The sequence below is a fragment of the Gouania willdenowi genome, chromosome 15, assembly GCF_900634775.1.
Source record: "Gouania willdenowi chromosome 15, fGouWil2.1, whole genome shotgun sequence".
Classification (NCBI taxonomy): Eukaryota; Metazoa; Chordata; class Actinopteri; order Blenniiformes; family Gobiesocidae; genus Gouania; species Gouania willdenowi.
Genome location: NC_041058.1, coordinates 18,409,820 through 18,423,355, shown reverse-complemented (window position 1 = coordinate 18,423,355; position 13,536 = coordinate 18,409,820). Strand labels below are relative to the sequence as shown.

Sequence of the window (13,536 nt, the reverse complement as noted above, 5' to 3'; positions counted from 1 at the left end):
GTGATTCAGGGTGGGAGGCCAGGAGGAGATCATTGTCTTTGTCAATGCAATGGCAACTGCGCTCGATGTTTGGGCCGTCTGTGCAGAAAGAAGCGGAAACTGGCAGTGCATATCAGCTGCTACACTTGCACAGTTTAATGTGCATTCATGGAAACAACTGACAGTGTATACTTTACATAACCCAGCAGTGTACGGTGTACGTTTTAGGACATCCCCAGGTCTCAGAGTGAGGTATCAGGTATCAGGAAAACCTCTGTCATTTATCACACCAGACTGACTCACGACTCAGCAAAACTTCCATCAGATGAAAAGGCCTCACTGGACATTTTTCAGTTACAATTACGCTTTCAATTACCCGCGCACAATTACAATTCAATTACGATTACAGTGACCAGCATTTTTTCCAATGACAATTCAATTAAAAAAAAATATCCTCAGAAAGTCATTTACACTTATGTTTTCAATTACTAAAGTTCTTTTACAATTAAACACAATTTCCGGCCCCTAAATATAATAACCTAATAAAAGGTAACCTTCCTCTTCCTCAACATAAATATATGTATTAATCGCTATTTCTGTGGATGTCATTGATGGGGGACATTAGTACATTCTGTTTATGCGGTGTCTGTGTTCTTTGCACAGTGTACCGTGTTGTTTCCTGTTTTTTTACTTTGTATCTTCCATATAATTTCTTTTTCTTTTTTTTTTTTTTAAATGTGCCTGGACAGCTGGGAAGGGGTGAAGTGGCTATACGTATGTGTGTGTATGTATTTATGTTTTCTTTTGTTTTTGTATTTTGTATGAAAGTCATTTGCATTACATGTATACAAAAATAATAAATATACTTTTGACCCATTGAGGGGGACGATGTAAAATGGGGGGACAATGTCTCGCACACCACAAAACAACTATCTTTAGATTACTGTTATTGCTTGGGTTTCATGGTTGTTTGAATGTTGAATGGTGTTTTGATGTTTATTTTAAATGTTGGCGCGCTAAATTGTGCATAGTTATGTGTGCACCAGAGGGAGAGAGAGAGAGAGAGAGAGAGAGAGAGAGAGAGACGAGGCTTTTATCAGCTGTGATACAGTGCCTTGTTTGCGTGAATTTGAGCTTCGCACAATGTTTTGAAGTGAAACTTGCTGTGTTTTTAAATGGCAAACATATGTACAGTACATATAGAGTAACTCCAGGAATGAACAAAAACTGTGTGCCCCCCCGCAGTTTTCCAATGCCCCCCCCCATTGAATTTTGTCTGGAGCCCACTCTGGTAGGACGACATTTATTTTGAAGCCTGAGATCCTTTCATTTGACGGCGTTTCATTTGAGGTTTTGCTGAGACATGAGTCAGTTTGGTCTGATAAATGACAGAGGTATTCCTGATACCTGATACATCACTCTGAAACCTGAGGATGTCCTAAAATGTTCACCGTACAGCAGTGGAGGTAACCCTTCCTGCGAGATGGATTCTCCTGGTGTTTGTGCTGTTCCCGCCTTTGCCTTTTGAATCCAAACCAAACCAGTTAGAACCAATCATGAGGCAGTGTTGTGGTTTATGGTGGGATATCCGGGTGTGACGAAGGCAGAAGCTCCGAAGCAAAACTGGTGCATGCGCAGTTACGGGGAGAGGAACTAGCTGGGCTACTGCTATTAGCATAGCTCCGAATCAAAATAGAAAGATGTTGACGCAGGAGGATGGTTAACGTGCCCTTAGCTCGCATACTCGTGTTGCAAAAATGGCAAAAGTCACACAGCGACATAACGACCGCAGCATTACTATCCTAAAAGAACGTTTTCAGCAGCGGATCCTTATTGTTGATGGAGCAGCGTCTCTGCGGCGCATGCCGATGAGGACATCATCGTTTGTTACCGTGTGATTGGCTTAAGCAAATCATGGTGGACAGGCACTTCGCCCAATCATTCGCCAGACACAGACCCAGATCGATGTGGAGAACTCGAGTTAGAGGGAGGGGCTACACATCAATCTGGCTCTTGCCAGGTTACAATGGAGGGTCAGCAGACCAAACAAAGCATTGCCCCCCTGACATCATTACATGTGTGTAACTAATAATCTAATAAAGCCTTTGCAAAGTTATCATAAAATGTTGCAGGAAGGCATTGAGTTTTACTTCCTTTCCCAGAAAAATAGGAAAAAAATGTTGTGGGAAAAAAAAACTCTATCTCCTTGATATTGTGTTGCATTCAGGGTCTGATTGTGCTATAGATGGCTGTGGAGGCTGTTTATATATCTGCAGTAAATAGGATTACTCCTGTATGTGGAAGATTGCCTAATCCTGAACCTTTATCTGTCGAAGATGTTGAGCTCACGGTGGGGGGACTAATTTACGCTTGAACCTCTGCTATGTGGAATATGGAATAACATTTAATGGCACCGCTCCCGTCACTTCTGCTCGCTCAGATGAAATTCAGTAGCCAGCTAAAGCTGTTTCGTTACACAACATTGCACAGGAAAAGTCTACACCAACCAAGAGCAGTAGCAGCCGTTTATTTAGCTGCATGTAAAGTGCCACTTTGCCTCGTTCTCTACTGCAATGATTATCTGTGTGTCCACAAAACTTTCTTATTCCTTCACGTGGAATTACTTTTAGTTAATTTTTTTGTGAGTCAGAAACATGAACTGGACTGTGTCTGTCTGGTGAGGGACGTCTTTGTAGCGAAAACCATTTTTTTCCCCTGCAGCTGTTAAAGGACACTGGCATGTTAGAGACAACTTGAGGTTTATGAGCCAGCTGAGGTCATTAAACCATATAGAATACAGTTTGATAAAACCATTTCCAAGTTATTAGAAGTTATTGGAAGAAGTGGTGATTCAACAGATGTTTCTAGAAAAAAGGGGGGAGAAAATTACTGGGTTACACAGTCCAGAATGTTGAGTCTTTTGTCTCTTTAATACACACAGGTTTAGGGTTTTGTATTAACCCTTGTACACTCCTTTAAATTTGCATATACTTGTACAGCTTTTGTACACAAACGTCCGTCTCATAAAAGGACAATAAAAATGTACTAAATAATTATTTGTTTTACTTCCACCACATCAGATCTTTTCAACTCTTCAAACCTACCCATAAATATAACATGTATTATCATTTTCAAACTGTTTTTATGTTTAATATGTCAAGGTTTCATTTATTCAGACAACTTTTTTCAGGAAATTTACTTTGATCTCCTGACATGTTTCGACTGTCAACTGTCAGTCTTCCTCAGAGGCATCTGCTGATCTCTTAAATGTGTCCTTATAAGTTATTTTTGGGCGTGGCCAATTTGACAGTTCTATCAGACTGGCCTGTTGCATTACGATATGTCATGGTTACAGTATATGAAAAATATGTGGTTACAATGGGAGTCAATGGGGCAAATTTAGTCGCAAGGTTATTAAGTGTCAGTATGATGCATATCTCATTTTCTATACACTTCCAATATACAGGACTTTGGAATTAAGCAAATAAACATAAAAAAAAACAATAGTGACAAAATTTCATACATCTAGCCTTTAAAATGGTCGTAATATTGAGAGCTGAACAAATAAAAACACCCAAAATGTCACTTTTGGTCACCAACACTCTCCGAGGGTCAAATGCAGATATACTGAAATAAAAGAAGCTTAAAACCTTTTTAAAAGTGATTATTTTTCAACTTCAGTGCAATCAAAAGCTTCGAGATGGACCAAAAGAAGAAAGATGTTCATGTCTGGTCCTTATTTTCCGTCTTTAACTTTTGATCTCGTCATTGCAGGGGGCGCTTGGATCAAAAGGACACATGGGGATCGATGGAGAAGGGGTAAGTACCGTAGTATCTCCAGCTGATATACTGTATATTGCATACGTTGCACATCTAGATCTGGGTTCGTGAATGAAATCAATTCTCATAGGCTTTTTATTTTCTTCATGGTGTCACGGGATTAGGGATGAAACATTATTTTCTTAGTGCCATTTATCAGGTGCCTGTCATAGCTAAAGTAAATCCAACTTGCTGCCTGCAATGTTATTCTGCACTGGAAATTGTTATGTATTCTACTGTAGTCGTGGAATACTAATTTCTCAAATTACAGTAAGCCCTTACTCTGTCATTTCAGGTCACACTTTATTGCATGCTGTTAAATCACTGAACCAAAACATGAAGCACTAGTAGAAGACTGTGTTTATGTACAATTCTGATTTTTTTTTTTCTTCATGAGATTACATCACCACGGATAACTGTGTTCTCATTCAGATCAAGATCAACTGCTCAGTCAGATATTGTACAGAAGGCATGTGTTCAGCCTCAGCAACTGAATCTTAATAGATATGCGTGGCAGATATAAAGCGGGCCAGTGCAACTGGCTTAATAAAGGGACTTCTCTTCATCCCAGACTTTCCCTCAAGCGGTCACACTCAACACAGCTGTCACTAAATTCTTTCCTGCTGGTTTCAGTTTGCCACAAAAAAAAAAAGAGTTGGACAGTTGGTTTGAAGAAATTAAAACTTGGCCATTCCGAGAGGCTTTTTCACACACTCTAAACTGATGGCGTTAGGTTTTAAATGCACTTAGATAACACAACTCAAACAAGACAAATCCAAAACTAGTTGATGATAGAGATGCAATATGTTAATCATGGAACTGCTGCGACGCACTGGTAGTTATTTAAAACCGTGCACCCTAAAAACACAAGGTGGACGAATGAACCCATGAGAAATCTACACCGAGATGATGAGCTGTTTACATGCTTATGTCTCTCATCACGCTTCATTTATGCTGCTTTGCCTCAGCTTAAATCACCCGATGAAATTAATTACAACAGAGCGGTAACGTAAATACAAATGTTAATGTACAAACTTAAGCAGTAGCCCCCCCCCCCCCATTTTATGCCCAGAAAGAGTGCTTTTCTCCAAAGGTAAATATGGTAGCTTCTTACCTGAAATCAGATGACGATTTGCATATGAATAACATATTGATGATTATTTACATGAGAATTTAAAATGAGACAAACAAGAAGCAGAATTGAAGAGATTGCTTTCACTGATTGCTACTTGCAGCATTAGACAGAGGATGTATGTGTGTTTTCCATGCTTACTGATTCAGGGCTTCAGCTGACTTAGACATCATCAGTGTGTATTTATACAAACAGTTCTTAAGCATTATTTCAGACCGCTCGCTTCTTCTTATAACTTCTGATCTTACCAGTGGAGGATGCTGTTGACTAATGACTGTACAAATTATACCGATCCAGGTATTTGCAGACAAACAATGTGTCATGGAATAATTACAGTGGTCAGCAAGACTTGTGCTTGGTCGTTAGAAAATGTTGCTTTTTAAAATTAACATCAGCAGGAGGTGTCTGTGAAGTTAGATGAGTTGCTATATTGGCAGAATCGGACTAAGGGCCTGCTGAGAGGCCATGCTGCTCCCCTGTGTGTGGCAGACATCACAGATAGTGTGGAAACTTTAGAACTAGGAACAAGACTTTCCATTTCATGTCATTTCAGTCTGGGATTAAAAAATAATGAGAACTGCAATATCACCGAATCGCCAATATCACTCTGCTTAAAGTACATAAAAGAAACAAGGGTAAAAGAATGACAGTGCTATTTTTTTTAGGTAGTTGAACATCCCCAGGTGATGGGGGTTTCTTTGGTTTTGCTCACCATGCATTGTCCCTGGGGAATTATATTACTGTGTCCCACTTTCTGTAGGGATCTGAAACAAAGTAAGGGAAATAAATGTTTTAACTTTTTTTTTCTCAGGCCTCGGATTAAACAGCAAATCTTGGTCTGGCAATTTACACACCCATTAAAAGGTACCTGTAGTGAATTTGAATTGCAAAATCTATCAAAAAAAAAAAAAAAAACATGTATTACTAGAGGTTTAGTAAGTTTATTTCTTTTAAAGTTGTGGTAGTAAATCTGGTTCGTCTATGAGAATTGGTGCCAGCCATTATCCCCCAAGTCATAGACAGGTGTTGTGACAAAATCTGTGACCTGACAAAATTGTAGTTCTGAATAGTCCAAGGCCTTTACTTCCCCTTAAACCAGTGGTTCCCAACATTTTTTGGGTCGTGACCATATTTTTATTTTATTTTTTTTTACTTTGTTTTTTTTTAGACATTTTTACACAAAACAGACAACAAACAAGGATATAACAATAAGGGAAGCAAACAGGGTCAGTACAGGTTGAGCGTGCATTCATTCCTGAGTTTGATCTTTTGAAAGTCTAAATCAGAAGCTGAGTCCCAGAAACACATTAATCTGTACATCATATTTATTAATATCCTCGGCAAACACAGACCCCATTTTTATATCACAAATTTCTGGCAACGCCAGGCACATTTTTTTCTCCGGAATTAGTTTCTAATCATGTTTCATGTTTACAAAGAAGCCAGGAGTAGTGCACCAAGTAACAAGATGCTCTATGTATGTACATTTTATTTGAACTATATTTATATTTAAGAAAGTGAAAGTATAAAATACAGTTTTAGAATACATGTTTGAGTTTGTATTCTATATTTTAATCAGTATTTTTTTAATCAATTACAAGCCATTTCAAGCGACCCCACATGGGGTCACAACCCCAAGGTTGAAAAATATATAACATGCTCTGTCAAAAGCATGTTACTGCAGAGCTTCTCTCTCTCTATGTGCCACACCTCAGCAGCAGCAGCAACAAAACAGTGTCACTTACAGCAGCCCATACAGAGGCTGCTGCGCGCACATGAACAACACATGCACCACAGAGTTCTAGTGTAACAATTACAAATCAGACATAATCAAGCAGCAGTAATTACCTTTCAAGCAGAAAAGTCGCTAATATACATACACTAAAAAAAACAGCGCTACAGCCCCGGGAAAGGGGCGGGGCCTGTGAGCAACAGCTGTCAGACATCCCATCAAACACAATCCTGGCTCTGATTCTTTTTGCTCGGTCGTGGTGCATTCTGGCAATCTGCCAAAGGCTGCAGGAGCAGCAGGGGGGGCTCAATGAGTCTGTTTTTTTTCATAAACTACTAGTTTCATGTAAAGCTGTCCTTACATAGTGACAGCTTTAGCAAATATGACAAAAAGAGCTGCAGACTGCACCTTTAAATCGTACTTGGCTGAGGAGTCGAAGAATGTGAACATTTTAGGCTGATGGGAATCTACACTTAGGGCCCCAGTTTAATGACTGACCTGCAAACATACTAGCTACATTTAAACATTTCCCATCATATTTAAAAGTCATTTGAAAACACTTCATATATTCAGTATTCTTTACTTCCCGTTGGACTGAGTGTTTTTGCCTGAGAGCAGAACAGATTGAGTATAGACGAGGTACAGTAGAATGGTCTGCAATAACAGTGTTCCTGAGTGTAACAGCTCTGCATTAGCTATTCTTACCATGCAGTCATGTTACTGTCAGAATCAGCCTAATGGATTATTTGTCTTTCTTAGCATAGAGGACTCTCAACTATTATTCATAATTGTCGAAACACATGACATATTCGTGTATAGAATCATTTGCATAATTTAATAGCAGTGTCCCAAGCAAAGAAATTAGCTGCCGTGCCATGTATGTGATTTTTAATGATTTCTTGACCTAACCCTACTATTTGCTCTAAATTAAAATGATGGCTGGATACTGAAACATGAGAAAATATTCCTCCCCCATGTCTTATTGGTGATCACTGAGCAGTAAAGGATTAATGGGTTAAAACCAGTGTCCCCAGTGTCTCACTAAATGACTAGATGAAATTGAGCCTCATCGACTAAATAAGACGACTCCTTCACAGCAGTTAATCTCCTATAGTAATCGGTTCTAAAGACCTAAATCTTCTAAAACATCATTTATAGTAAGAAGCAGGCTAAGATCAATGTTTTAAACCAATGCAAAAGTCAATTATTAAGTATTAGTATATACTGTATCTGTACCTTTATCAATATTCAAGAATTTATAAATCTGAATTATTAATCAAAAGATGCTGAAAAACATTGGTGGGCATTGATACAAAACATATATCTGAAATCAAACACATTATGCAGTAGTTGTTTAGTGGAAAACAACAATAGTATTACTACTGTCAAGAAATTTAAAGCAATATGTGTTCATATTTTTTAATTCTATATCTTTATCACACTTTGTGTTTTCTTAGTAATATATACATTGCGGGACACATTCTTATTATTTCACCAATTTATTATTATGTATTTGAAGATGGTTGGTCAATAAAGGCCTGAGTACAGTACTTATCTATAAAATAAAATGTGTGTGTGTGTGGGGGGGAACATCTCTATTTTTCTTTACTGTTGTGTAGAAACAAGGCGATCAATGGATGTTATTTACCTATTCACCTTCCCAGCTACTTCAACACCTCAATTACCCGATCTGTTCTTTTACTGCAATTAGCTCATACTCCATTTTTAAAGCCAGTGTGGTATTTAAAGCTTCAGGAGTCACCTGAGAAGACAGAATTCTATGTATGAGCATGTGATCTGGTATCGTTTTGCAGATACGCCTCCTGTGGGACAAGCAAAGTGCACACTGTGTTATCTTGTAATTCAAGTTACCTTAGTAAGAACAGGATGTTTGGCTGAAGAAGGAGAAGAAGAAGAAGAAGAAGAAGATGAAGCTTTGGACAAAAACTGTCAAGAAGATAGAAAGTAGCATGATATCTTCTTTGCTTTTTATCTTTATTTGGCATTATAGTTGAACATCAGTGATTGAGATGCATTTTACATAAATGTAATGATAATAATGTTGCATTAGTTCATTAATTCTTCAATTGAATAGACCGGGTGTTATCAAAGGGTCTCACCCTGGGACCCACTTTCTTCCAAGATTATTAAATTGTGACCTATTTTTTTAAAAATCAACCATTCAAATTTATTTATTTTTTTTAAAAAATAGCTGTTGAGAACACATGTATCATCTTTTTAAAAACGAAATTCATATATTTTCCTGTGTAACAAGCATTTCACAGTTCAACATGAGAGACGATAAGTATTTATTTTTTTATCAGCTGTCCCACTTTTGGGTCCCGACCCACCAGTTGAGAATAACTGGAATAGACTATGACAAAAAGCATGTTCTGCTGTAACCTCTCAGGCATCTGCAGGCCAGCACTGAAGGTATGTCACTAGGGGATCCTATTCTGCTGCGCTTCATCCTGTCATTTAGGATAACAACATTCCTCTTCACAATACTCAGTATATAAGCTCAGCAGTTTGAATTTAGCTTTTTACCCAATAGGAAATGCAACCGCTTTCACGGTGATTAAATGTTGTATAGTTTCTCAAACTCTGTTTGTCAGACAGGGTCACTGACCTATAGCTGTTCTTGCTGGTAGAAGGTATAAGTAAACATAATTAGACTGAATTCGATCATTCCCACTTTTCTGCCTGTGTTTACTCCCTTTAGTTGTCCTGTGCTGGGGAGTTGCCAGATTGTCTTGCGGCCCACCGCCGCAGGAGTAACGAGGCACAGTGGTTTGTGTAATTAGCAGCCGAGTGTACACAGCTCCCCACAGTGTTCTGACCTTGCTCTGCAGGAAGAAAAAAAAAAGTGCCACACAGCCGCCACCAGCCTATAGTCCCAGCCCCCTCCGTCTCCTTTGTCCTTCCCAGTAAATGAAACAACGCTCACAGCCTGCAACAGAAGCCAACAATGTCAGAAGGGTCCCTGTAGTCCACATCTCACGCACGCCTTTGTGCACTTGCTGATGATCCTACAGCTATCAAGTGCTATTGAGTGCATGAGACAGATGAGCAGTTGACATGTTTGTCTTATATGTAGGAACTGACTGAATACATGTCAACAATAGAGCCTCTTCAGGCTATAATGAATACTTATAGGAATACGTAAGTGATAAATACAGAGCAGTGCATCTAAGACTTAGGTAAAATAAACTCAAAATGTGTAATTATAAAGATTTAACAAGCTATTATTGTAAACATGCAATTTTTTAAAGAAGTCAAATGGCAGAGTTTCTTCAGAACAAACGGTGTCAGAATAGTATGCAATATTTATTTCATACAGACAGATTTAAAATAGATTTAGTTAATGATCTCAGTGGTTTGAAGGTGGGGATTGAAGTGTTGGTCCCCAGGCGAAGAGGTGAAAGTAATAGATTATTACAAGTACTCATGTTACAGTAATTGAGTTGCTTTTTTAAGTATATTTCTAAATCAGCAATTTCACTTGTACTTTAAAAGAAGTAATTTGTAGCATTTTTACACCCAACCGTTAATCTTTTTTTGTTTTAAAATGATCGACGGCCATTGTGAAACTACAAAAAATGAAATGACCGGACAATAATCAAATGCATCACATCATAGCCGACCAATCGGATTAAACGTAATGCACCGCGCCTGAACAGCATTGAATGTTGGTTATTTTCTCAGTTTCAGAGTTCATAAATGTATCTATACTTAATTCAGTTCAATTCAATTCAACTTTATTTGTATAGTGCAATTTACAACAAAGTTATCTCAGTGCGCTTATGAAAATATTAAATTCATAATAAGGAAGAAAAAACCCATCATTTAGTACAATTTCAATCAACGAGTATTACTACTACTTGAGTAGGATATATCAGTACTCTTTACCCCTGTGGGTAAAAAAGTTAATTCAAACTAAACCAAACTAATCTAAACCAGGTCAATAAAACCAAAACCGATTATTTAAAAAAAAAAATTAAAAAAAATGACTAGATGGGACAAGGAAGACTTTTGACTAAGGAAACATTTGGTCACGCACACTTTAAAAAGTAATGAGAAGGCAATCAGGAAGATTGGGCACACCTGGGTGGAGACACGAGGGCAAAGTGAAACCTGAACACGTAAAACAAGACAACAAAACCAAATGGGGTTTGTACACTCAACCTTAGTAAGGACAGATTAACACCCAACCAAGTGCAGCACCACGCAACAAGAATAACATACTAAACTAACCTACACCAGACCCATAATCTTTGTCTAAACAAATGTACATGAAGCTACCTTTGCAGGACTACAGGGCAGCCTAAATGCTAAAGCTCACTGTTGTTGTTCTAATCTTGGCGTCAGATGAGTCCAGATGTTGTGCATTCCCACAGAGCTTGTCTTCTCTTCTCTCACTGTGAAAAATGGAGTATTCGAAATTATTATATAGTTAAAAAAAACAGGAACTGTTTTGGTTATTGTGTTACATAGAAAATGTGTTGTGCGTGAAGTGTGAAACTGTTTTACTTACAGGACCAGCACAAACATTTTACATAATCCTACAACAATATTTCAATTTAAATTGATTTCGTCGACTGTCAGCTTCATTACGGATAATATATGTACCGGCATTTTCCTAAAAGATTGTATCTCAGATGCAAACTGTGATATTTGATTAAGTATTTATAACTATGTGATCCACATACATTTGTTAGTATAGAGTTGTACTTTTACTATAATTAATGAAATAGGCAGACCATATTGCATGTTCATAATGTGTGTAAATACAGGGTCATGACTGAGATAAGTTCTTAATGAGTTTTAAATTCATTTGTTTGTGGAGGTTTAATTAGACTTTTGATTAACAATGGTAAACTTCTAGTTCGCAATTTATGATAACTGATACAATAATTAATCCACAACTACCATGTTTTAGAAGTAATGAGGTGCAAATATAATGCAATGCAATAAGGCCACCCTATAAACAGACTCACCCCTGCTTCATTTAACTATTATTCTATTATAAATTCCCAGTCAATTATACGTAGTAGCCATTTTACTGATAATATGCATATTTATGTCAGCTTGTAAAGAAGCATTACCTCGATATTTTAAATAAAAGTACACAAATGTTGAAAATGAAGTGTTCACTACTGAACCATGGTTGTATACAGAATGTTTGGCTTTGTGCTTGTTTGCTGCTCAATTCCCTTCACAGCGCTCACATTAGTGAAAAGGAAAACTTGTATTTAGATCCCCATGTGTCTGATTGCACTGGCAAACTGGTGAGGCTGTTGATTCTATTAAAACAACAAGTTAACATGTATACCTTTGACGCCACTGCCCTATTACTGACACTGCATGGAGGCAGAGGTGTTTTCTAATAATAAAAAAATGGTCAGAGCAGTTGCAGATGTGGGTTAAGTTATTTTTGAGCAGAGTTTTTTTTTTGGATTTTTGTGTCCTTGAGTGTAAAAGTGAGGTATGATTCAATAATATGCTATTCAACACATTTGCTGTAGAAATATATAAAGCGATATTGTAATTAGAAATTCTAAATGTTTATTGTAGGAACTGTAGTATTTTTAGTAAATAATTGAATATGTGTAGTACTAGGTGCAAATCTCCTTCTTTCCTTTGCCTATTCATACACAGTCGCTCCAGCAAATGTTGACTGACCAAATAAGTCAGCTGATCAACTGTTACCTGGGAGCTTACAGCTTACACATTCCATAAAGATTCATATATTATTTAGATTCCTATTTTGCGATTGTAAAGTTACAAATGCTAAAATAAAGAGCAACTTTTTGCAACATTTAGCAACAAAGCTTGTTTAAAAACAGTTTTTTTTTTTTTTTGTATACGTTGCTTTTGACATGATTTGCAGCAATATTTGTAAAATTTGTGATGTTTCTTTTCTAATATAATAAAATATAATGTTAATGTTAAATCTAAATGTAAATGTTACATATTAAATATAAATGTAAATGTTAAACGTAAATGTTAGATGTAAATGTTACATCTAAATCTTAAATCTGAATCTAAATAATGAATCTAAATGTTGAATATTAAATCTAAATTTCACGGGTGAAACTGAATATTTAACTAAAACGCAAATTCAACAGAATGAGCTTCTATTTTTGGTGAATTTGCATATAAGCTTAACATTTAGTTTCACCCGTGACATTTGGATTTAACCTTTAACATTTAGATTCAACATTTAGATTTAGATTTAACAATTAGTTATAACATTCAGATAGGCACCGACAAACCCATGCGACCCTGAAAAACAGGAACAAGCGGGTCTGAAAATGGATGGATGGATCTAACATTTAGATTTCGATTTAACATTTAACATTGACATTATATGTTTACGAGAAAATACATTTCACAAATACTGCTGCAAATCTGGTCAAAAGTAGCAGACAAAATGTTTAAATTAAATGAAATAAAATTTTAAATGTGGTTTGTTGCTAAATGTTGCAAAAAAATTCTGTTTATTTTAACATGTGCAACTTTACAATCAGCGCCCCATATTCCTAGTCTCGTTTCTAACGTTATATTATCTCATGACAGATACCTTTAGTTTGGTCTACAGGACAAGCATACAGGCAGCGACGTTTAATTACAACTGGACTAGGAAATGCACTCAAATACATTTTCAGGTTACTACTTACAGTATATTAGCTTTGGGCACATTTACTAATTTTGTTATTTTTGTGTGCTGTGAAAAATGTGACCATAAACTAGATTACTTGTGTGTTTGTTCCGTGTTTTTGACCACCTTTCTTCATAATCGGTATGATAATAATCCCCATCTTTCACCCCTATCTGTCCTGTTCTCTACCTCCCCTCAAAGAGTCGTGGCCCA

At 37.0% G+C, this 13,536-nt stretch overlaps 1 protein-coding gene across 3 annotated transcripts in view; it reads left to right on the top strand.

Annotated features, from left to right (window-relative positions):
• LOC114476613 (collagen alpha-1(XIX) chain) overlaps positions 1 to 13,536 on the top strand; it is a 132,918-nt gene that overhangs the window by 29,104 nt on the left and 90,278 nt on the right. For all 3 annotated transcript variants that reach the window (XM_028468393.1, XM_028468392.1, XM_028468391.1), the window contains exon 10: positions 3,754 to 3,798. In XM_028468393.1, the coding sequence (XP_028324194.1) occupies positions 3,754 to 3,798 (45 nt within the window). The remainder of the gene's footprint in view (positions 1 to 3,753; positions 3,799 to 13,536) is intronic.